The sequence below is a fragment of the Dermacentor silvarum genome, chromosome 3 (genome assembly GCF_013339745.2).
Source record: "Dermacentor silvarum isolate Dsil-2018 chromosome 3, BIME_Dsil_1.4, whole genome shotgun sequence".
In the NCBI taxonomy this organism is placed as follows: Eukaryota; Metazoa; Arthropoda; class Arachnida; order Ixodida; family Ixodidae; genus Dermacentor; species Dermacentor silvarum.
This window is the reverse complement of record NC_051156.1, coordinates 65,829,090-65,851,431: the sequence shown is the minus strand read 5'-3', so window position 1 is coordinate 65,851,431 and position 22,342 is coordinate 65,829,090. Positions and strand designations below refer to the sequence as shown.

Here is a 22,342-nt window from a genome sequence, read left to right as displayed (position 1 = left end):
TTCCTAGAAAAACTTAGCCAAACCTAGTAAAACCTGAAAGAATAGGTCGATGAACAGCTCCGCTGTTTACTCGAGCCTTGCACCACTAGCGCGACAAAGTTTTTTACGACAAAGTTTTTCTTAGCGATTTGCACCACCAAATTTCTCTATCGGGTATGTTTTAAACCTCTTTTATGGTCTGATCCCATAGATTTTGCAGCCTACAAAGAGCCGCGCCAGTAAAATTATATCAATTTGAGCTCTGATATTGAGCTCTGATATTGTTTCACACTTTTATTTGTCTGAGAAGATTTAAGATAAAATGCACGCGCTGTCAGTGTTATGTTTCATGGCATTTGTTTGAGCACTGCCACTCTCAACACATTCTGAGGAATAATTTTGCCAGGAATGTAAGACCTGCTATGAGTAACTCTAGTGATAGAATAGTTTGGCAATATAAGCCGCATTACATAGCAGTAACATATAGCACACGAGTACATATACCTATGTTAAGCGGAGCCTCACGGTGATGACGACGACGAACCTTCACTTGGAGTGTCCATGTAGTTGCTATCGCAATAAGACTGTACATGACAATGAAATTTTATTTCCCACTAGACATTCTATGAAGGCCATATAAATCAGATTTTAATTTCGAAAGGCCTTTTGAAGTAGGCTTAGACGCTCGTTATGGCACGTACACACTAGCGGAAAAGCGCGCGCGGCGCGCCGCCGGCGGCAAGACGCGCGCCGCGAAAGCAGTCGCGAAACGGGTTTTTGTTGCCGCGGCATGGATCGCTCCTGGACCGATTTTTTGCGGTTTGCCGCGTGCCGCGGATAAAGAGACCAATGAGAGCGGCCCGCTTCCGTGACGTGCGCGCAGGAAATGGTGCCATGCGGACCCGCCCGACCGCTTGTTTCTCGTTTCGCACTATCATCTGCACGCGTCAGCTCCCCGATAGTTCGAGAAGGGGAGAGGAGTCTAGTCTGTCACGTGATTGCCGCAGCGGCGCGCTGCCGGTTGTGTGGCCGCCCTGCCGCTGCTGCGTTTTGCCGCCGGCGGCGCGCCGCGCGCATTTAGCCGCTAGTGTGTACGTGCCATAATACACTGAGGAGGTCCGAGATTACGTGATACATGCATACTGCGTTTCTTCTCAGAGCAAAATAAAGGCATTTGTCGAATTCATGGGCTGAATGTTTTTGTTTCCAACTGAATTTTTGGTATCCGCTCGGCAATTGCGTTGGCAAACGTACGTTCAATTCATAAAGGAACATTTCTAATGATGCATGAATTTATTACGGAAATCAAATAAAAACTTCTGCAACACATGGTCTACGGTTATTCTTTCCAATTGAATTCGGAAATGTCACAACAGTCTCAATTTTGATTAATAAAATAGTATTTCTAATCCGGCGTGAAAATTGCGTTTCTCGTGCGCTTCATTACAACTATAAAGACACGCAATATGTAAAATAAAATTGAACAGCATCGAATTTCCAGCTGGTGAGTAGCATGGCATGATATATATTTATGTATGAAATGCATATATTTATATACGCGGGTCGATCGAGAAATAAGGTTCCCAAAGAGCTCCCGCAGCACGGGAAAATGCGAGGCGAACTCCGGCAACAGTTCTGTGCGCGGTGTTCCCCCACTCTCGATTCCGCCCGGCCGCGCTTCGCTGCGCCGCTCAGTCTTGGCTCAGCACCCGTCCGAGATGGGGGTGCCCATTGTTGCTCTAGCCAGGGGCGAGATTCATTCCGTGATTCCCTTTTTGCACGCCAAAGGGACTTCACCCGTGGATATTCAACGTCAATTGACACAGGTCTATGGCGACAAGTGTATGTCCGTTCAACACGTCTGAAAGTGGTGCAGGGAGTTTAGTGCCGGTCGGAAGGACGTCCACGATGAAGAACGGAGTGGAAAACCGTCACTTTCGGAGGCAATTATCGAGATGGTCCTACTCGAAGGGCTTCCAAACAGGAAGATCACCGTCCGTGAACTTGTTGCTCGGATTCCTGGGAGTTCTTACGGTACAGTGAAAAGAACTTTGACTGAAAAATTGCGGTATCACAAGTGTTCTGCTCAATGGGTACCACGTCTGTGGACACCAGAAAACAAGGAGAAACGCCTTGCCTGGGCTCGCCAGTTTATTCAACAGTGTCAAGAAGATACGGAAGGATTGTTGGACTCTATTGTTACGGGAGACGAAACGTTGGTGTTTCATTTCACTCTCGCAAGGAAACAAAAGTCCAAACAATGGCTGTCACTCAGGGTCACCAGTCGCAAAGAAGTTCAAACAAACTTATTCTGCTGGCAAAGTGATGGCCAGTGGGTTTTGGGATCGCAAGGGGATACTGCTGATCGCTTTCATAGAGCCTGGGACGCAATCAACTCAGACAGTTATTGTGCAACACTGAGAAAACTCAGGCGAGCTATCCAGAACCACCGGCGAGGACGACTGACAGCCGGTGTAACGCTGCTTCATGACAACGCTCGACCTTACGTCTCCCGTCAAACCCAGGACTTTTTGAAAAACATTGGGTGCACTGTCATGTCCCACCCACCGTACAGTCCGGACCTGGCGCCTAGCGATTCTCACTTGCTCCCCAAGTTAAAGGAACACTTGAGTGGCCAACGCTTCCGGAGTGGCGATGAAGTAAAAGAACAGGTGAAACGCTTCCTCAGTGGGTTGGCGGTGGAGTTCTACGACAGTGGGATACTGAAATTGGCGCACCGTCTACAAAAATGCGTAGAAAAAGATGGGGATTATGTCGAAAAATAGAGCGAAATTGCTTCTTTCCAACGATGTACATTGCTACGAGAATAAACAATGTTGTCTGTTTGTAACATTGTTGGGATCCTTATTTCTGGATGAACCCTCGTACATGAATATAAAGCCAAGGAGACCGATAGCTAGAGGTAGAGGATGAAGTGGATTAAAATGTAGGGGTGTGAAGGACAGCAGACTATATATATATATATATATATATATATATATATATATTGCCACGTGCCTTCAAAAGGGAGCTGACGATGTTTATTGAGAGCAGCTGGGCTCTGGAGAAAATGGCGGCGAGAGCGAACTATCGAGCGGGGCGGTTATCACACGCACTTCTTGCGCCTCTGCGCTTGCCCTATTCCCACTACTACAGGTGACATTTCCGCCCTTCCTCGGTAAAAGCATCGGCTCGATGCTCAAGAAGTGGCGTGTGAAAGGGAAAACAACAACAACAAAAAACAAAACACGCTCAATGAAGATGCTCGCTCACAAAACACAGCGAGAGCTACAGCAGCGTAGCTAGAAACAATTCTTTACCTCTCTAGAAACAGAGAGGTAAGTGCATTAGGTGCAAATGGGAGCGTAAAAATCATGAACGCGCAACGTAGGGCTTCATGCGTACGACGTGAACTACGTCAGGGCTAGGTGGTTGTCGACGCCGTGTTTGCGCAGCACTGTCTGGAACGACTTCATAGTTTACGTCACTAATGCGGCGCAGAACTTTGTATGGGCCAAAATACCGGCTGAGCAACTTCTCAGAAAGGCCACGGCGGCGAACAGGGGTCCACACCAACACTTGGTCTCCGGGACTGTAGCGCACTTGCCGGTGACGGATGTTATAGAGCCGTGCATCTGCGTGTTGCTGCTCACCGATGTGCAGCCGCGCGAGCTGACGAGCGTCCTCAGCGCGCTGAGCAAATTCTTTGGCGTCAGTAGTTAGCTGCTCGGCGTCGGGGCACGGAACCATAGCGTCCAGCATCGTCTGTACTTCGCGGCCGTAGACCAGGCGAAATGGTGGGAAGCGCGTTGTTTCTTGTACGGCGGTATTATACGCGAAGGTCACATAAGGGAGGATACGATCCTATGTTTTGTGCTGGACGTCGATGTACATAGAGATCATGTCTGTGATGGTCTTGTTTAATCGCTCCGTAAGGCCGTTGGACTGCAGATGGTAAGCGGTCGTCTTTCGATGCCTGGTGTTGCTTAGCTGAAAAATTTCGTCCATGAGCTGTGCCGTGAAAACCGTTCCTCTATCTGTGAGAACAGTGGCTGGGGCACCATGGCGCAATACAATGTGAAACATGAAGAACTGCGCTACCTCAGAAGCCGTGGCTCGTGGGAGTGCCTCTCTCTCGGCATAGCCGGTTAAATAGTCAGTGGCGACAATAACCCACTTGTTGCCGTCGGTTGACAGAGGAAAAGTCCCAAGAATGTCCAAGCCGACTTGGTCGAATGGCTTATGAGGTGGTTCTATGGGTTGCGATAACCCGGCGGACTTCAGGGGTGGTGACTTTCGTCGCTGACATTCATGACAACCTTTAACATACTGTTTGACGTTTGCCGAAAGTCCGGGCCAGTAATACATCTCGCGCACTCTAGCGAGCGTTCGTGAGGAGCCGAGGTAGCCAGATGTAGGCTGGTCGTGGCAAGCGAAAAGATTATCGTCCCGCAAGTCTTTGGGAACGACCAGGAGGTAGGCTCGATCATTCGGGCGGGCGTTCTTTTTGTACAACACATTGTCTCGTAGACAGAAGGACGTCAAGACGCGACGTAGATGGCGTGGTATGGTTGTTTGACGGCCCTCTAAGTGGTCGATGAGAGGTCGAATTTCAGCGCCGTCACGCTGACATTTGACCAAGTCCGACGTAGTAAGGGCGCCCAGGAAGCCGTCGTCGTCCTCTGACTGTTGACTGACAGATTCGGCGGGAGCACGCGACAACGTGTCGGCGTCTTCGTGCTTGCGGGCAGACTTATAAACTATGGTGACGTAGAATTCCTGTAGCCGCAAGCTCCACCGTGCCAGCCGTCCTGTATGTATGGATAGGGTATGTTCGCCAACCAACATAGAGCATGGTGGTCTATCACCACTTTGAAGGGACAGCCGTAGAGATAAGGGCGAAACTTTGTGATCGCCCAGACGACCGCGAGAGACTCTTTTTCGGTAGTAGAGTAGTTAGCCTCGGCACGGGACAGCGAGCGGCTAGCATAAGCTATTACTCGTTCAATGCCGTCTTCATGTTGGACGAGTACTGCGCCAAGGCCGATGTTGCTGGCGTCAGTATGCACCTCGGTGTCAGCCTCTTCGTCGAAATGTGCCAGGACGGGTGCTAACTGCATGCGTTGGCGTAGTTCATAAGAGGCCACCTGTTGCTCATTCGTCCAGGCAAATGGCGTGTCATCCCTGGTAAGGCGAGTCAGGGGTTCGCAATCTTCGAGAAGTTGTCGATGAAGCGGCGATAATACGCACACAAGCCCAGGGAGCGTCGGGCGGCCTTCTTGTGGGCAGGAGGAGGAAAAGCTGCTACAGCGGCAAGCTTTTCGGGATCGGGTCGAACTCGTTTGGCGCTGACGACGTGTCCGAGAAACTTGAGCTCTTCATAACCGAAGTGGCACTTCTCTGGTTTAAGCGTGAGGTCAGGCGATCGGAGCGCTTCTAGCACATGCCGCAGGCGATGAAGATGTTGCTGAAATGTTTCAGAAAAGACAACTACGTCGTCAAGATACACAAGGCAAGTCTGCCACTTCAATCCAGCGAGGACAGTATCCATCATTCGCTGGAAAGTTGCTGGGGCTGAACACAAAGCAAAAGGGAGCACTCGGAATTCGTAAAGGCCGTCGGGAGTCACAAAGGCAGTTTTCTCGCGGTCTCGTTCACCAACCTCGATCTGTCAGTATCCACTTTTCAAATCGAGTGATGAAAAGTACTGGGCACGCCGCAGTCTATCTAACGAGTCGTCGATACGAGGCAGTGGGTACACGTCCTTTTTAGTTACGTTGTTGAGCTTCCGGTAGTCGACGCAAAAGCGAAGCTTCCGTCTTTATTTTTGACAAGAACGACCGGAGACGACCATGAGCTGTTGGAAGGTTCGATCACGCCGTCTTCAAGCATCTCTTGTACTTGCGTACGAATCGCTGCGCGTTCCTTTGCCGACACGTGGTAAGGCTGCTGGTGTATCGGGCGAGCGTCGTCGCATGTGATGATCATGTGCCTTGTAACCGAAGTCTGGCGTACCTTAGACGAGCTTTCGAAGCTTGCCCTGAATTCAAGCAAGAGCTCGTGCAGTGCTGCCTGTTTGTCGTTAGATAACTTGGAATTAATGTCGACGTTACCCAGTGACTTGTCAGCCAGCCTCACTGGTTCAGGGGCAAAACATTCAGCAACGTGTTCTATTTCTTCGGCAAACGCTATCGAAGTACCGCGGAAGAGGTGTCGATGGTCATTACTAAAGTTGGTGACTAGCAACTTAGATCGCCCATCACGAAGCTGTAGCAGACTCCTGGCCGCATAAACACCTTGCGTCAGTAGATGCGCTAAGTTACTTTCTGCGACCACTCCACCTTCGCGCATTCCACCGCACATCACTTCGACTAGAACACTGGCTCGTGGAGGAGGCGTAATACTTTCGGCGGAAACACGAAGCACGGCGTCACGTCGTTTGTCGTCGTTTGTGTCGATTGCTTGGTCGGCTGAGAAGGTGACTACACCTCCCCGTAAGTCAATAACAGCGCCGTATTCCTGCAGGAAGTCAACTCCGAGAATGACGTCGCGGGAGCATTCGCGTAGGACAAGGCAACTCGCCACGAATGTCGATCCTCGAATTCGAACTCTTGTCGTGCAGGATCCCAGCGGAGTAACGATGTGACCGCCAGCCATACGAATCTGCGAGCCATGCCAAGGCGTAATTACTTTCTTCAGAAGCGTCGCCATCTTCCCGCTTAATATAGAATAGTCCGCTTCGGTACCCACTAAAGCGCTAACCGGGTAACCGTCGATCACCACCGGTAAGTCGAGCAAAAGCCGGTCATTCCGTTCAGCTGCAGTTGATGTCTGACCGGTATCCTTCATTACTCGCGTCGATCGGAGGTCTTCAGGGCCTCGACTGCCAGCGGCCTCGGCCCCAAAGTTCGCTGTAGTTAGTTTTGCCGGCGGGGACTTGGCGACCGTCCGCTCGAATACCGCTGCGACGATGGTGAAAATCGCCTTGGCGACGACGAGCGCGACGGCCGCCCGGTAGGAGGTGGTATGCGTTGCTGAGCCAGATAATCCTCAATGTCCCGAGGTCGTTGTCCCAGTCGGGGTGGCGGCGAGTAGGCGGAAAAGCCCCGCAACCCGAGGCGTCGGTATGGGCACTGGCGGTACAAATGGTCTGCCTCACCACAGTGGAAACACAGAGGACGGCGATCCGGAGTGCGCCAAACGTCTGACTTCCGAGGGGACATGCGTCGATCGTCGGCGTAATGTACCGGTTGCTCTCGCGGAAGGATAACCGGAGAAGCGGCATGGGTAAACGGTGGAGACGTGCGTCGTTCCTCGATGTACCGCACCGGTTGGGCTGGTGGTAGTGTAACCGGATGAGCGGCCTGAACAAACAGCGGCGGGGACGAAGCAGGCAGTCGCAAGACTTCTGCGTAGGTCACACGGTGGTGTACAGAAGGTACAGGCGCGGTGTTAGGAAAAGGAACCGGTGGACCGGAGCGCTTGGTGCACTTCATCTCTTATAACACTCGCAATGAAGCTCACCGTGGCTTGTGGGGTGCCAGCAAACCTTCAGTATCTCTTCGCGCACAACGGTGCGGATGAGGTCTCGAAGTTTCTCATTGTGGCTTCCGATGGCCGTCGACATGTCCGTAGTCGCGTTCACTTGCCGCTCGTAAAAGTTAGAGCGCTGCTGAAGCATTTTCTTCATACTGACAGCCTCAGATAGAAATTCGGCGACAGTCTTCGGAGCATTGCGCACCAGACCAGCAAAGAGCTGCTCCTTCACCCCTCGCATCAGGTGACGCAACTTCTTGTCCTCGTTCATTCCAGGGCCTGCTCGTCTGAAAAAGGCGCGTCATATCTTCGACGAACGCGGTAACGCTTTCGTTGGGAGGCTGGTCGCGCACCTGAATTCCTCGTTCGGCTCGTTCGCGGCGATCAGGACTGGCGTAGGTGTCCAGTAGATGACGGCGGAATTCGCGCCACGACGTCAGTTTCTCCTCACGGTTTTGAAACCATGTACGCGCGCCGTCCCCTAAGCAAAAGAAGACATTCCTACGTTTAGTCGCGTCGTCCCATTCATTGTCGGTCATCCAGTCCTCGACGTCTTCGAAGACGTCGCCATGGAACGACTTCGGCACCAGTGGATTTTGAAGCGTATACCGTTTCGTCATTGCACGTTCCATACCGGTTGGGGTAGTCTGAAGCGCTGCGGTGTCTTCAGGAGGCAGTCCGCGGATCCTGCGGCTGGTCCGATGGACAGGAGTATCGACTAACACAGGGCCGTTGCTTCTGCTCCCAGGAGGAATCTGCGGCATGAGTGAGAAGTACCCAGCACCTCCACCACTTTGCCACGCGCCTTCAAATGGGGCTGACGACGTTTATTGAGGTCAGCTGGGCTCTGGAGAAAATGGCGCCGAGAGCGGGGCGGTTAGCACGCGCACTTTTTCTTGCGCCTCTGCGCTTGCCCTATTCCCACTACTGCCGGTGACAATATATATATATATATATATATATATATACCCCAAGAAGTGGTGGTGAAACGGCTCCGCGGTAGCTCAATGGTGAGAGCATCGCACGCGTAATGCGAATACGTGGGTTCGTTCCCCACCTGCGGACAGTTCTTTTTTCATCCATTTTCATTTCCATTAATTTATCATTTCTTTAATTTAATTAATAAGTCCAAGTAATTTCCCCTATGTTGTCCTTGGTGTTATTGTTCGTTGGCTTCTTATGATATGCTTAATAAAAAAATCGGGCCACTCGGTTCCCTTTCTTCTCGTTCACTACATAACGAGGGCTCGAATCCGGCAACAATGATGCCTTCAGGTCGCATATGTGGGTTTATTGACCAGTTGCCATCACCGAAAAAAGATCACGTGCTCGTGACGCCTGTGGCAGAAAGGATTTTCCACATCCGCTCTATGGTTTGTGAGTCGTGGCGGCTAACACTCCCAAGGTTAGTTCTAGTCGTAAAAACATAAATACCCCAGAAAGTGGATGGGAAAACGGCTCCGCAGTATCTCAATGGTGAGAGCATCGCACGCGTAATGCGAAGACGTGGGTTCGTTCCTCACCTGTGGACAGTTGTTTTTTCAGTCTATTTTAATTTCCATTATTTACCATTTCTTTAATTGGTAAGTACAAGTAATTTCCCCTATGTTGTCCTTGGTTTTATTGTTTGTTGGCTTCTTATGATATGCTATATATATATATATATATATATATGTGTGTGTGTGTGTGTGTGTGTGTGTGTGTGTGTGTGTGTGTGTGTGTGTGTGTGTGTGTGTGTGTGTGTGTGTGTAAGGGTGCTAACTAACCTCTCCGGTAGGTGAATCAGTTACTGCGATTCATGGCTGAAACGAGCGGCGCGACGGAATGAGGTCAGATGCAAACAGAAGAATTACGCGTCATGTCTATTCTGCCATTTTTCTAGCGGCCTAGTTTTATCGCGCAGCCTACTTCAGTAAGTACAATATAAACAAAGAATTTAGGTGATAAACGAAGGAAAATGTACAATGAAACGCGGCGCTTGGGATCGCAGGATAAAATGGTGCAAAATAATTGCGAAAGGGCCGCATGTCCTTTGCTCCACTAGCAGCTGATTAGAGTTCTGGAAGATCAGCCTGCTCTTGAAATGCTATTTCTTCTATCGTTAGTTCATATCTTGTCCCAGAGCTGTTGCTGAAAATTTTCAAGCTTGAGTTTCGGCGAGTCAGGTGACAACTACCGTCAGAATTTCTATTGTCCAAATAGGATTCTCTGGATAGCGTTGGCATTTTCCTGGCCTCTGTGTGAGGGCTAAAAGATTATTCCACAAACGGAGAAACTTTGCATTATATTGCAGAAAACGCTCAACAGGTTCAATTTCATTAGGTTACCAACAAGGAAAATGCAAGTATTTCTTGCTCCCCTTTAACCTTTACAGTATATTGCATGCATTGTTGTGTTTTTACTGATTTGTTAAGGGATCATATTTTCGATAAATACGAAGTTACTGGTGCATTGTTGTGCACATGTTTATCTTTATTTAAAATTTTTTTGTCGGAATGAATGTGATAAGGCGAGGGCCTTTTATGTCTCATTTTTAAGTGACCTTGAAAGAGTAGTTCAAAAAATCGGGAAAATATGTACAAGAACTCGATAACTGGTTAACGTAATTACAAACACCATGATATTATATATAAATCGATAAGTAATTAGATGAGGAGTATAAATATCAATAGAGGATCATTATAGTCACTAAATAATTATGATAATCAGTATGACAAAGTGGAAAAAATTGGTCGGAAACCCGAAAAGTGGCCCAGAACCGACAAATAATTATAGTAATGGGTGTAAGTATGGTTATAATGGTAATGATAATTTTAAAAAATTGGTATACACAGAAGTGAATTGACAGTGAATTAAGAGTGAATTGATGGTGAGTTAAACCTGTTTAGTTGGGTGACGAGAGTCAAACGAAAGGTAATGATGAGATAGAGTTAGCTAGGAGAATGAATACTAAATAAGAGTGAATTAAGAGTGAATGAAGGTCAATCAAGTGGTGAAAGGATGAATTAAGAGTAATGAAAATCGGAAAATTGGAATAATAGAGCAAACCAAGTGTGATGGAACTAAAACCGAGATGATAGAGTGAATGAAGGTAAACCAAGGCAGTGACAGGATGAATCAAGAGTACATCAAGTGTGAACGAAAAGTGGCTCAAGGGGTCTTGCGGGAGTGGCTCGCAAAAAAGTATGCGAGATTTTAGTGTCCAAGTGAGTCATTCAGCAAAAAAAATGCTAGGTCATGGTTCCAGTTTTGTGAATCATAGGAAGGATGACTTGCACAAAACATGATGACTTGCAAAAATGAGTGTACATCGTGTTTTCGGAGTGACGATGACTCGGCAAAAAAATTCGTCGGCCCTTCCCCTATTGGGAACAGGGGGAGGGTTGGCACGCGAAGCTTGTCGTACCCTCAAAATTTGGTATCCCGTTCCCTGGCCTCGGGGTTCGCTGCCCTTCATTGACGCTGGGCTTCCATAAGACGGGCTTTTAACGTGGGATCCGCTGCCTGCCGCTGTAACCGAACTTGAGCTGGGGCTGCCTTGAATGCAAGAGCCGCATGGCGAGCGCGAGCCTGCTCCCGGCGACATTGACGACGTCCGCCGACCAAACAACGCGGCCTTCCCATCCGTTTGCCATGCTTGCACTGAAAAGGAGACCACACAAAACGCGCGCAAGGCCCTTTCCTTCCCTTTCCCTTCTCCGGGCGCGCGATTGCTCCTGATTGGGTGCTACCGTCACGTGTTACGGGCGCACACCTCACGTGTTTCACCAGCAGCTTATTCTTAGCCTTTCCCGCCATTTTTCTTCACTTTCGCGAGACGGGTTTTTTGCGGTGAGACCTTCAACGGCACCGACACTTGTGAGGAAATACAGGCTTCGTCTGAAAAAAATTACCGCAGCTTGCACTAGTGGCGCAAGGCTAAAGAAACAGCGGAGCTGATCGGCACCTAGCTGGTCCTGGCCTTAAGGGTTATGCTAAGGCTTAAGGGTTATGGTTATCCAAGAATGACGGAGGAGAAGAAGTTACGTCATCTGATGCGCGGGGTCAAGGAGCAACTCTTCGCTGCCCTCGTACGGAGCCCTCCGAAGACGGTCGCGGAGTTCTTGTCCGAGGCCGTGACCATGGAAAAAATGATTCTGCATCGCTCGCACCTGTATGAGCGGCAAGCGAACAGCATGTCTGCTGCTGACATTTTCACGTCCATAGGAAGCAACGGTGACTGTCTCCGAGAGCTCATCCGCTCTGTAGTGCGTGAAGAGTTGCAAAAGGCCGCCGTAACACCTGCACCCTACGGTAAGCTCCATAGCGAACATTATCAAGGACGAACTGCACCAGGCGCTCCGTGACACCTTGCCTCCTGCTAACGCTGCGGCAGTACCTCCTGAATATCCCCGTGCGACCTACGCGGAAGCCCTGAAGCGCCCTGCTGCCTCTCCGCCGCTGTTCGTTCGTGTTCCTGCTACGGTGTCAGTTCAGCCGGCGCAGCCGATATCGTACTACGACGCTGGGTATACACCGTCGCCGGGTTGTTCATGCCGCTACATTTGCCCATCGTTTGGAACACGCGGTTCACTACGTCGACGATAACCGCCCGCCCCCTCGGAAGTCGGATGTTTGGCGCACACCCGATCATCGCCTCTGTGCTTCCATTGCGGTGAAGCTGACCACTTGTACCGCCAGTGCCCATACCGGCGCCTTGGTATTCGCGGCTTTTCCGTATAGTCGCCGCCGCCCCGATACGGCCAGCGACCCCGGGACATTGAGGACTACCTCTCTCAGCAGCGCTTGCCACCGCCTGCCAGGCGGCAGTCGCGATCGCCGTCTCCGAGACGATTTTCACCTCCGCCCCAGCGCTATTCTTCGGAGCGGTCCACCAGTCCCCGCCGGGAAAACTAACTGAGGCGATCTTTGGGGGCGAGGTCGCTGACGGTCGAAGTGCTGAAGACCTCCGACGGACGCAGTTACGGAAAGATACCGATCCGCCATCACCTGCAGCTGAAAGGGACGACCGGCTTTCGCTCGATGTACCAGTGAGTATTTACGGTTATGCCGTTAGTGCTCTAGTGGACACCGGCGCAGACTACACGGCACTAAGCGGGAAAATAGCAACGCAGCTGAAGAAAGTGATCACGCCCTGGCATAACTGGCAGATTCGGACGGCTGGCGGCCACGTCGTTACTCCACTGGGCGCCTGAACGACTAGAGTTGAGATTCAAGGATCTACGTTCGTAGCGAGCTGCCTTCTCTTACGCGAATGCTCCCGCGACGTTATTCTTGGGGTTGACTTCCTGCAGAAGTACGGCGCGATTATCGATGTGCAAGAGCGTCGTATCACTTTCTCTGCCGAACGAGCAATCGACGTGCAAGACGGCCAACGGCGCAACGACGTACTTCGTGTTTCTGCAGACAGTGTAACGCTTCCTCCACGAGCCAGTGTCCTCGTCGACGTCACATGCTGCAGCTTACGCGATGGCGAAGCGGTGCCCGAAAGTAACTTGGAACACCTACTGGTGTTTGTGTGGCTAGAAGTGTTATACAGATTTGTGCTGGTCATTCGCAATTGCTCGTTACCAACTTTAGCTACGAGCATCGACACCTGTTCCGCGGCACTTCGTTAGCGTTTGCAGACGCAGTAGCAAACGTTAACAACTGTTTCACGTCAGAAGTAGTGGAGACAGTAGACACATTTCTGGGCCATCTCGACATCAATTCTGAACTGTCCTCCGATAGCCAGACAGCACTGCGCAATCTCTTGCTTGAATTCAGGACCTGCTTCGCACATTCTTCTAAGGTACGCCAGACTTCCATCACTAAACACAGGATCATCAAGTACGAAGACGCACGCCCGATACACCAGCAGCAGCCTTACCGCGTGTCGGCAAAAGAACGCGAAGCCATACGTACGCAAGTCCGGGAGATGCTTGACGATGGCGTCATCGAACCTTCCAACAGCCCGTGGTCGTCTCCGGTCATTCCTGTCAAAAAGAAAGACGGAACGCTACGCTTCTGTGTCGACTACCGCAAGCTTAACAACGTGACTATAAAGGACGTGTACCCGCTGCCGCGTATCGACGACTCGTTAGATAGACTACGGCGTGCCCACTATTTTTCTTCTGTCGATTTAAAAAGCGGGTACTAGCAAATCGAGGTAGACGAACGCGACCGCGAGAAAACAGCCTTTGTGAATCCAGATGGTCTCTATAAATTTCGAGTGCTTCCTTTAAGCTTGTGTTCAGCCCCGGCTACTTTCCAGCGAATTATGGACACTGTCCTTACTGGACTGAAGTGACAGGCCTGTCTTGTGTACCTGGATGATGTGGTCATCTTCTCTGAAACGTTCGAGCAGCATCTTCACCGCTATACGGAGTGTGCTAGAAGCCATCCGATCGGCAGATCTCACACTTAAGCCCGAAAAGTGCCACTTTGGTTATGAAGAGCTCAAGTTCCTCGGCCATGTAGTAAGTGCCAAAGGGGTCCGACCCGATCCAGACAAGCTTGCCGCTGTGCCGCGTTTCCAGCTTCTGCCGATAAGATGGCCGTCCGGCGCTTCCTGGGTTTATGCGCCTACTATCGCTGGTTTATTAAAGGCTTCTCGAAGATAGCGGCACCCCTGACTCGCCTTACAGGGGACGATACGCCATTTGTGTGGCATAATGAGCAACAAGCATCTTTTGCTGAATTACGACAGCGCCTGCAGTCAGCACCCGTTCTTGCCCATTATGACGATGATGCTGATACTGAGGTTCATACCGACGCCAGTAGCATTGGCCGTGGCGCAGTGCTCGTCCAGCTTCAAGATGGAGTGGAGAGAGTTATAGCGTATGCCAGCCGCTCCCTGTCCCGTGCCGAGGCGAATTATTCCACTACAGAGAAAGAGTGCCTCGCGGTCGTGTGGGCGATCATCAAGTTTCGCCCCTATCTCTATGGTCGTCCCTTCAAAGTAGTGACGGACCACCATGCCCTCTGTTGGCTGGCAAGCATGCGCGACCCTTCAGGACGACTGGAATGGTGGAGCTTGCGGCTACAGGAATTTGACATCACCATCGTTTATAAGTCTGGCCGTAAGCAAGAGGACTCTGACACGCTGTCCCACGCACCCATTGATCCTGCCAATCCGGAAACAGAGGATGATGATGGCTTCCTGGGCGCCATTAGTTCGTCGGACTTGAGCAGACGGCAGCGTGACCACGCTGGGATTCAACCGATCATCGATCATTTCGAGGGCCGCGACACAACTATACCACGCCATCTGTCTCGCTCGCTGACGTCCTTCTGTCTGCGAGACAACGTGCTGTATAAGAAGAATGCTCGTTCGACCAGCCGTGCTTACTTCCTGGTGGTTCCAGGGGACATGCGCGACGACGTCCTCTTCGCTTACCATGACGAACCGACATCTGGTCATTTAGGCTTTTCACGAACACTCGCTATAGTAAGCGAAATGTACTATAGGCCCAGGATTTCGGCAAGCGTCAAACAGTACGTTAAAGGCTCTCGTGAATGCCAGCGCCGCAAGACACCACCCCTTAAGCCAGCTGGCTTACTTCAGCCAATTGAAGCATCTCACACGCCTTTCGACCAAGTCGCCATGGACATTCTCGGACCGTTTCCTGTGTCTGCCGACGGCAACAAATGGGTGATCGTCGCGAATGATTATTCAACACACTATGCTGAAACGCAGGCGATCCCACGAGCCACGGCCGCAGAGGTAGCGAAATTCTTCATGTGCCACATCGTCTTCCGTCACGGTGCTTCCTCCACTGTAATAACAGACAGAGGGACAGCATTCACAGCGCAGCTTATGGACGAAGTTTTTGAATTAAGCAACACCAGGCATCGCAAGACGACCGCGTACCATCCGCAGACCAATGGACTTACCGAGCGACTGAATAAGACGGTCACAGACATGCTCGCAATGTACATCGACGTCCAACACAAAACATGAGATCGGATCTTGCCTTACGTGACCTTCGCGTATAACACCGCCGTGCAAGAGACGACGCGCTTCACGCCCTTTCGCCTTCTCTATGGTCGCGAAGTCCAGACGATGCTGGACGCTATGCGGCCGTGTCAAGACGCTGACCTCTTGACAATTGACGCCGAGGAATTTGCAGAGCGTGCTGAGGAAGCTCGGCAGCTCGCGCGGCTGCATATCGGCCAGCAGCAGCAGGCAGAGGCACGACGCTGCAACATCCGCCAAAGGGACGTGTCCTACAACCCCGGAGACCAAGTTTGGGTGTGGACCCCCGTTCGCCGTCGTGGCCTTTGTGAAAAGCAGCTGAGCCGGTATTTCGGTCCGTATAAAGTGCTCCGCCGCGTCAATGACGTAAACTACGAAGTTGTTCCGGACACAACATCGCAGACACGGAGTAGGACACAAAGACAACCGAGCTCAGGCATAGTTCATGTTGTGCGCATGAAGCCGTACATTGCGTGTGCGTAACTTTTTTTTTCGTTTTTTTCTCTCATTCCCTTCTTTGTTTCTACTTTTCATTTATCTTCGGGAGCTTGTTTCTTCGTTCATTGACTACGTCGGCGTGACGTTTACTTTTTTTCTGCACTTTCGCTTTGCCTGCCTTCTTCTTCTTTGTCTTCTACACCTATTTTTTAGCTGCAACGCGAACTAAACGTGGAAAGCACAGAGCATACGAAACTATCGGCACTAGTTGCACTTCGTCCACATCGCGGATCGCTTTGATGAGGCCCGCGTGGGTGCGCACTTTCTCCACGTCGCAGATTGCTTTCAGGATACGGCGGCCGCCCCGTAATCAGCCGCCGCCAGAGTAAAACGCCGCCACCCCCCTCTCTCGCTTGCCCCCCCCCCCCCCCTCGCCGTCCCTCGCCCGCGATAGAAGAAGCGCGCTTCCGCCCCACCTATCGTTCTCGCGCGTGCAAGATTTATCGGCGATCATCGGCCGACCCTCGCACGATTTCACTCGCACTTACAGCATACGGCACGCGGCGACGATATTACCGTATGTGGACTTTATACATAACCTCACAGCGACGTCCGCGACCACGACCACGGCAGAAATGCGCTTGGGGTGTCCATGTAATTGCAATAAAATAGTCACAGGACTGCACGGCACACGCAGCACAGTCACAGCGTAAGTTGTAGGAGCGCCTCCATAGGAGCTCCATTTTAGGCAGAACGCAGTAGAGGGTCTTCACGCAGAAGTCTCTTTGCGTCGTTTTCACGAGAACGAATTGAACTCTCCGCTCGCTGTCGATGGAGAACTGCGGATTGTGCTGCTATCTGCACAGCGGTCTGCTGAGCCCGACGCTGCCTGGTTGCAGCCGCGCGTGCAGCTGGACTGTGGTTCGTATATTAGCCGAATATGAACCCCAATCCTATATTTTATGCTCTCAATCAATGTTATTCCTGTAAACGTTAAATGCATTGCCTAAGTTACTGCTATGGGCACCCACAGTTCATTTCAGTGTAATCTTTTTCAATAAACATTTAGTCGGGACTCGGCTGTGCAATGGCATAGCCAGGGATTTTTTCGAGGGGGGCACCTACAATACCAGAGGAGGGGGGGCACCTGCTCGGTGTGCCCCTCTCTACCCGCATATTTTATGGGAATCGAGGTGATGCTGTTGGGGTTCATAACAGGTTCTCAGCGCTATGATGCAGGCGTGCGTTGCTGGTTCGGAGCATCGAGGTACTGCTGTGCCTTTGCCAAGAACATGTTTTCTGAATATGCTGATTGAGTGTTTCAGAAATGTAAATTCTGAGCCCTCCCTCTGTCAAAACTCTTCTTTGGCAGCCATAAGGCAAGCTATCATTTGGTGTCATTGCCGATGGTTTTCGCAAAATTCCCATTTACACTGCGTGCGGCAGATAACTCTACTTCTGTGTTTATATGCAATTGGTGGCTGATGTCAGTGCATCAATAACTTGTAATAGGTACCCTACTTGTTTGTCGGACCAACCTTGCTACTGACGGCCCTTGTGTTCATTAACACAAAGTGATTGTGGCAATATGAAGCCATACTGGTCTGCACAGCTGCAATAAAGGCACAGGAAGCACACAGGCCAACTGTTGTGCACATATAAAGAATAAGCCCAATCTGTGCTACCGCTTGTACAATAATACAGCAAGGGTCTGTGCAGAAGTAGGAAACACAAGTCGACGTTCTTTAATTTTGCGTATAATGTAAAAATCCGGCGTAGTCAAACGAAGAGTAAATACAATATGCCATGTGCGAAATTATGTGTGCTTACCTCACAATATTAGTTTTAATCAATCATTATGGTTACTGAGCTCTCGCTTTCCATGGGTCTATTACAGGAGCGGGCGCTGGGATTGTCCTGGTGAGCCTGATGGTTGTCCTGGGAATGCACTTTGACAAGTACCTGGGAGCAGCCAGCGGTGTGCGGGACGCAGGAACCACAATCTGCGCCTTCGTGTTTCCCTCGCTGCTCTCCTTTCTGAGTGAGAAATACGGCCTTCGTGGAACCCTCTTCATTTACAGCGCTTTGGCCATGCACGTCATGGCCGTAGCATTTTGGCTTTGGATGCGAGCAGGAGTCGAAAAAAAGAATGAAGCCTATCGAAGGGCATCGTGCAAGATTGCTGCTCGCCAATCATATATTTCACAGTGGACTGTCGCTGCTCATCGAGTGGACTCCGCTCCTTCTACGTGTGACACTCATCACGACAAAAGTGTTAAAGCTCAAAAGCACAGTTTCGGACAAGCAATTCTACCACCCTACACGCTGCCACCGTCAATTCCTGAAGACATAGAGGCTGAAGAAGAACCAATGCCTTTCCTTGAAAAGTTTTCTATCCTGAAGGTGCCAAGCTTTTACGTCGTCGCTATCGGCGCGGTGGTCGAGATCTACGGCTACAACGTCTTCCTAGAGACGATCGACAGTTACGCAGTTGACAAGGGGGCTCCCCAGTCCGACGCCGACATGGCGGTTACGTACGCCACCGTGCTGGAAATCATTGGCTACGTCGCACTTCCCCTCATAGCCGATATGGGTTTCATCGGCCGCCCCACCATGGCAGCCGCGTGCTTTGTGCTCATGGCGCTCTTCTACGGTATGGTGCCGCACGCCGGGTGGTCTGTGCCGTACTTGGCCGTTGACGCTATCCTCGTGATGTTCGTAGCCACGATGAGCTCGCTGCGCTGCTCGATAATGACGGAGTTTTTCGGTGCCGACCAAGTTCCGGTGTGCATGGCAGCGTCTGGCTTGCTTCTTATCCCTGTGCAACTGTGCAGCCCATCAATAATTGGTAAGCAGCATTTATGTAAAGGGTGACATGAAATATACGCTAACCACAGTCCGCCTATAATGTATATATATATATATATATATATATATATATATATATATATATATATATATAGTCAGGGCCACGGAAAAAATTAACTGAAGAAGGGAAACCTGCCCCTCCCCCGTGGTCAGATAATGTCCCGACTAGACCATGCCCCGCGCTCTTCGAACGGGCGTGCCCGAAGCGCCAATCTTTCGCAGGCAGGTAAAGACATTGTGAACTCCACTCAGGCCCCCCTGTTACATAGTGGGCCGGCACGATCTCGAAGGCTGAAGCTTCGCGATCACGCGTCTGTTTTTCAGCCGGATGACCATGACTGTACGAGGACGATGGATAGACCACGAGGGCATCACGACCCCGACGACATATTTAGTTGCTCAAATTAGTCGACAATTTCCGCCATATGGCGGGAGAAGATAGATAGATAGATAGTTTAAAGTATCTGAAGTATGCAAATAATGCTAATCACATTGAAAAGCGGGGCGTATAGCGAGCACTGGAGATCACCGGTACCATTTTCCCAGTGACTGAAGAGCGCTGCTAATGTACACCAACCCCTGCAGCGTATCGTTTCTGTGTCGCGGCCGGTCTGCCTCAAATTTTTTATAAACCAACAGACATCAATTACCTAAAATTTGCATGATGTTACAGCTATTATAGTTTTACGTTTTCTGGAGTTCCAGAGGCATGCTGGGGCCTAATACGCGTCCGACCAGAACCCTAAGCTTCTAGGCCCGAGCCCGGCCCAAGCCCGAGTCAGCAATTGCTTACCCGACCCGAACAAAAACCCAGGCCAGGTCGAGCACGAGCTTTTGGGCCAGCCCGGGCCCGTGCAGTGCCCTACTCCAAATAACATCGGTGCCAACTACAAATTTGGATAATGCATATTTGATCGTGACCTGAAGCGCAGTTCGCAGAGAAATATTAGTTTCACTTCAGAAGAGAGAGAAACAACTTTGTTTAGGTGGTAAAGCGGTAAACAACCGGTTTACCACCTGTCTCAAAAACAAGCATGTCAAACCCACACCCCCGTCTTTCACCCTACGAAACGAATTCGTGCGACTACAGCGGTTCCAGGTACACGCCCAAACAAACGTGGCGAAGACGCAATCCATCTTTGGTGCGTTAACGCGGGAGCAGTGCAGCACTTGCATTGCGTACCAAATCTTCGATACAAAGAATAAGTTAGACACAGCGGCTCTGGCGAATATCGAGAAATGTTTCGCCATCTGCCTATTAGCTTTTTTTTTTCTTTTTACTGCGCTTGTTTCTTTTCACCAATATTCTTCAATTTTTTTTGTAAGCGTCGAGCGGGACGCCCACATATTCAACAGTGATTGTGACCCACTTTACATTTGCGAACGTGTGAGGGGCGGCCGGACATTCACCCTGCCAGAGTTCCCAGGGACTTGCCCCAGTTTACATAGCTGTGCATGACCTCACCAAAGCTTTTCACAATACTGATAGTTGCCTGGACGCTCTCTTTATCAGTGTAGCATACATCCACATCGTCTGCATCCACGAGAAGCTTTACATAAATGACTTGTAGACGAAACCCGTGAATGATCGATTTTTCGGTAATATCCTTACAGAATGTTTCGATATATGCGTATATACTGAACAACAGTGGGCTGAGAGGACATCCAAGGTGTACAGAACGCTTTACTTCAGTGGGGGCCCTCAATGTCTGATGGACTATTATTCTCGTAGTGCAGTTCCGATGCGCCATGGGGGATGGGGGTGTCCATGGCATATCGGAGACTCGGTGTTATGATGGTGCCTAAATTAACCTGATTCAACACTGAACAAAATCTAAGGATCAACACGGTCAAGCGTATTTTCAAGGTCTATTTGAAGGACACCGATTCCAGCTTGCATGTCGTTACAACACTCAAACGCGCACCGAATTTTGTGTAGGTTCACGACAATGGCGCGATTATGTGAGCTGCAGGTCTCACATGCCCCAACTACTTCTTTTATCACCTTGTGAAGGCGTCGCGCCAGAGCTTTCATAAAAATGGTATAACCGCAGTTTGTTAAAGATCTTGTAGATTTAGGTTTGTCGGTGTCTTCCGTCTCTGGAACCATAACTATGCAAGCTTCACCCGGTGATGGGGATAGTGGCTTAAAATAATACGCCTCAATAAGTATGCCACCAGAACTTGAGCTCTGCTTACTTTAAATGTTTTATGTAACACAGCAATAAGGCCAACTGGGCCTTCTGTTGTCCTTCCGCTGGGCGTGCGTTCCTCATTTCGATGCGGGCGAAATGCGAAAACACCCGTGTACTTAGCTTAAGGTGCACGGTAAAGAGCCCCAGGTGGCCCAAATTTTCCGGAGTCCCCCACTATCGTGGTTTTGGCACGTAAAATTCTGTTATTTTGGCCACGCATTCGCTGTAGGTTTGGAACTTTTTTCGTGGGTGTCTCGGCACCCGGCAAAGCGTGTGCTCTTGCACGCACCAGCGCACCTGGAAAACGTTCTTCTTCACACAGTTCAAACTTCTGCTTTATCTTGAGAATATCGTAACAATAAACGCCCAGGATCAATGCATTCTAGCGCAGTCAACTTTCTAAGCATTGTTTTGAGCACTGTTCCTTCGCTTCTTTTTCCAAACGCTAGAGTACCAAATCTTTCTATAGCTTGCATTTTGAGGATTTGTTCAAAGTGCTCGCATCGTTCTGTTAGTAAAATCTTTTATTTGAACAGTATTTATTTCCTCAATGACTATTTCTTGAAATCTTGGATTGTGCAGCAAATTTCAGTTCATCTTCCAAAGCTACCACCAGAAGGCACCACAGCTTTGTGGAGGTTTACGCAGGTTACCCAGCCGTGATCGGAAAAATGAAGAGGAGTTACGCCCGGGGCTGTCGACTCAGAACGCCATGCTGCGTATTCAGCATGACGTGCTGGATCGAATCTCTGCGGCGGGCACTAAGGCGATATTGGGGTTAGACTTGACAAAAGCCTTCGATAACATCACGCATACAGCTATTCTTCAATCGCGACGTCAGCTAGCCGTGGGGCCGCGCACATACTCATATGTCAGAAACTTCCTACACAACAGGACAACGGAGATGAACATTGGTGATCTGTACTCGAACACCATTCACTTAGGCAGTCCAGGGACCCCTCAAGGATCGGTTTCGTCTCCTTTTCTCTTAAATATGTCGATGAGAGGGTTACCACTTCTACTGTCCCAGATCGCAGATCTCAAACATAGCATCTGTGCTGATGACGACACCCTCTGGGTATCAAAAGACAACGACGTGCACATAGAAGAAACCTTGTAGCAGGCAGTGCAAATAGTTGATGACTACGCCAGATCTAGAGGACTGGAATGCTCGCCACAGAAATCAGAATTACTTCTACTTCGAGAACAGCGAGGCACTCGGGGTACTCGCTGCTCCCCACCAACGATCACAATGTTTGTGGGAGCGAATACGATCCCAGAAGTCTTTATATTGCCACGACAACTTAGCCACACTCAAGTTGCGCGCCCTTCGTATTGGACACTGTGCACGCCGTACCGTGGTGTTGTT

At 50.2% G+C, this 22,342-nt stretch overlaps 1 protein-coding gene across 1 annotated transcript in view; it reads left to right on the top strand.

Moving 5' to 3' along the window:
* LOC119445478 (monocarboxylate transporter 3-like) overlaps positions 1-22,342 on the top strand; it is a 117,265-nt gene that overhangs the window by 66,339 nt on the left and 28,584 nt on the right. Inside the window, exon 4 of the mRNA XM_037709760.2 lies at positions 17,808-18,758. Within this exon, the coding sequence (XP_037565688.2) occupies positions 17,808-18,758 (951 nt within the window). The remainder of the gene's footprint in view (positions 1-17,807; positions 18,759-22,342) is intronic.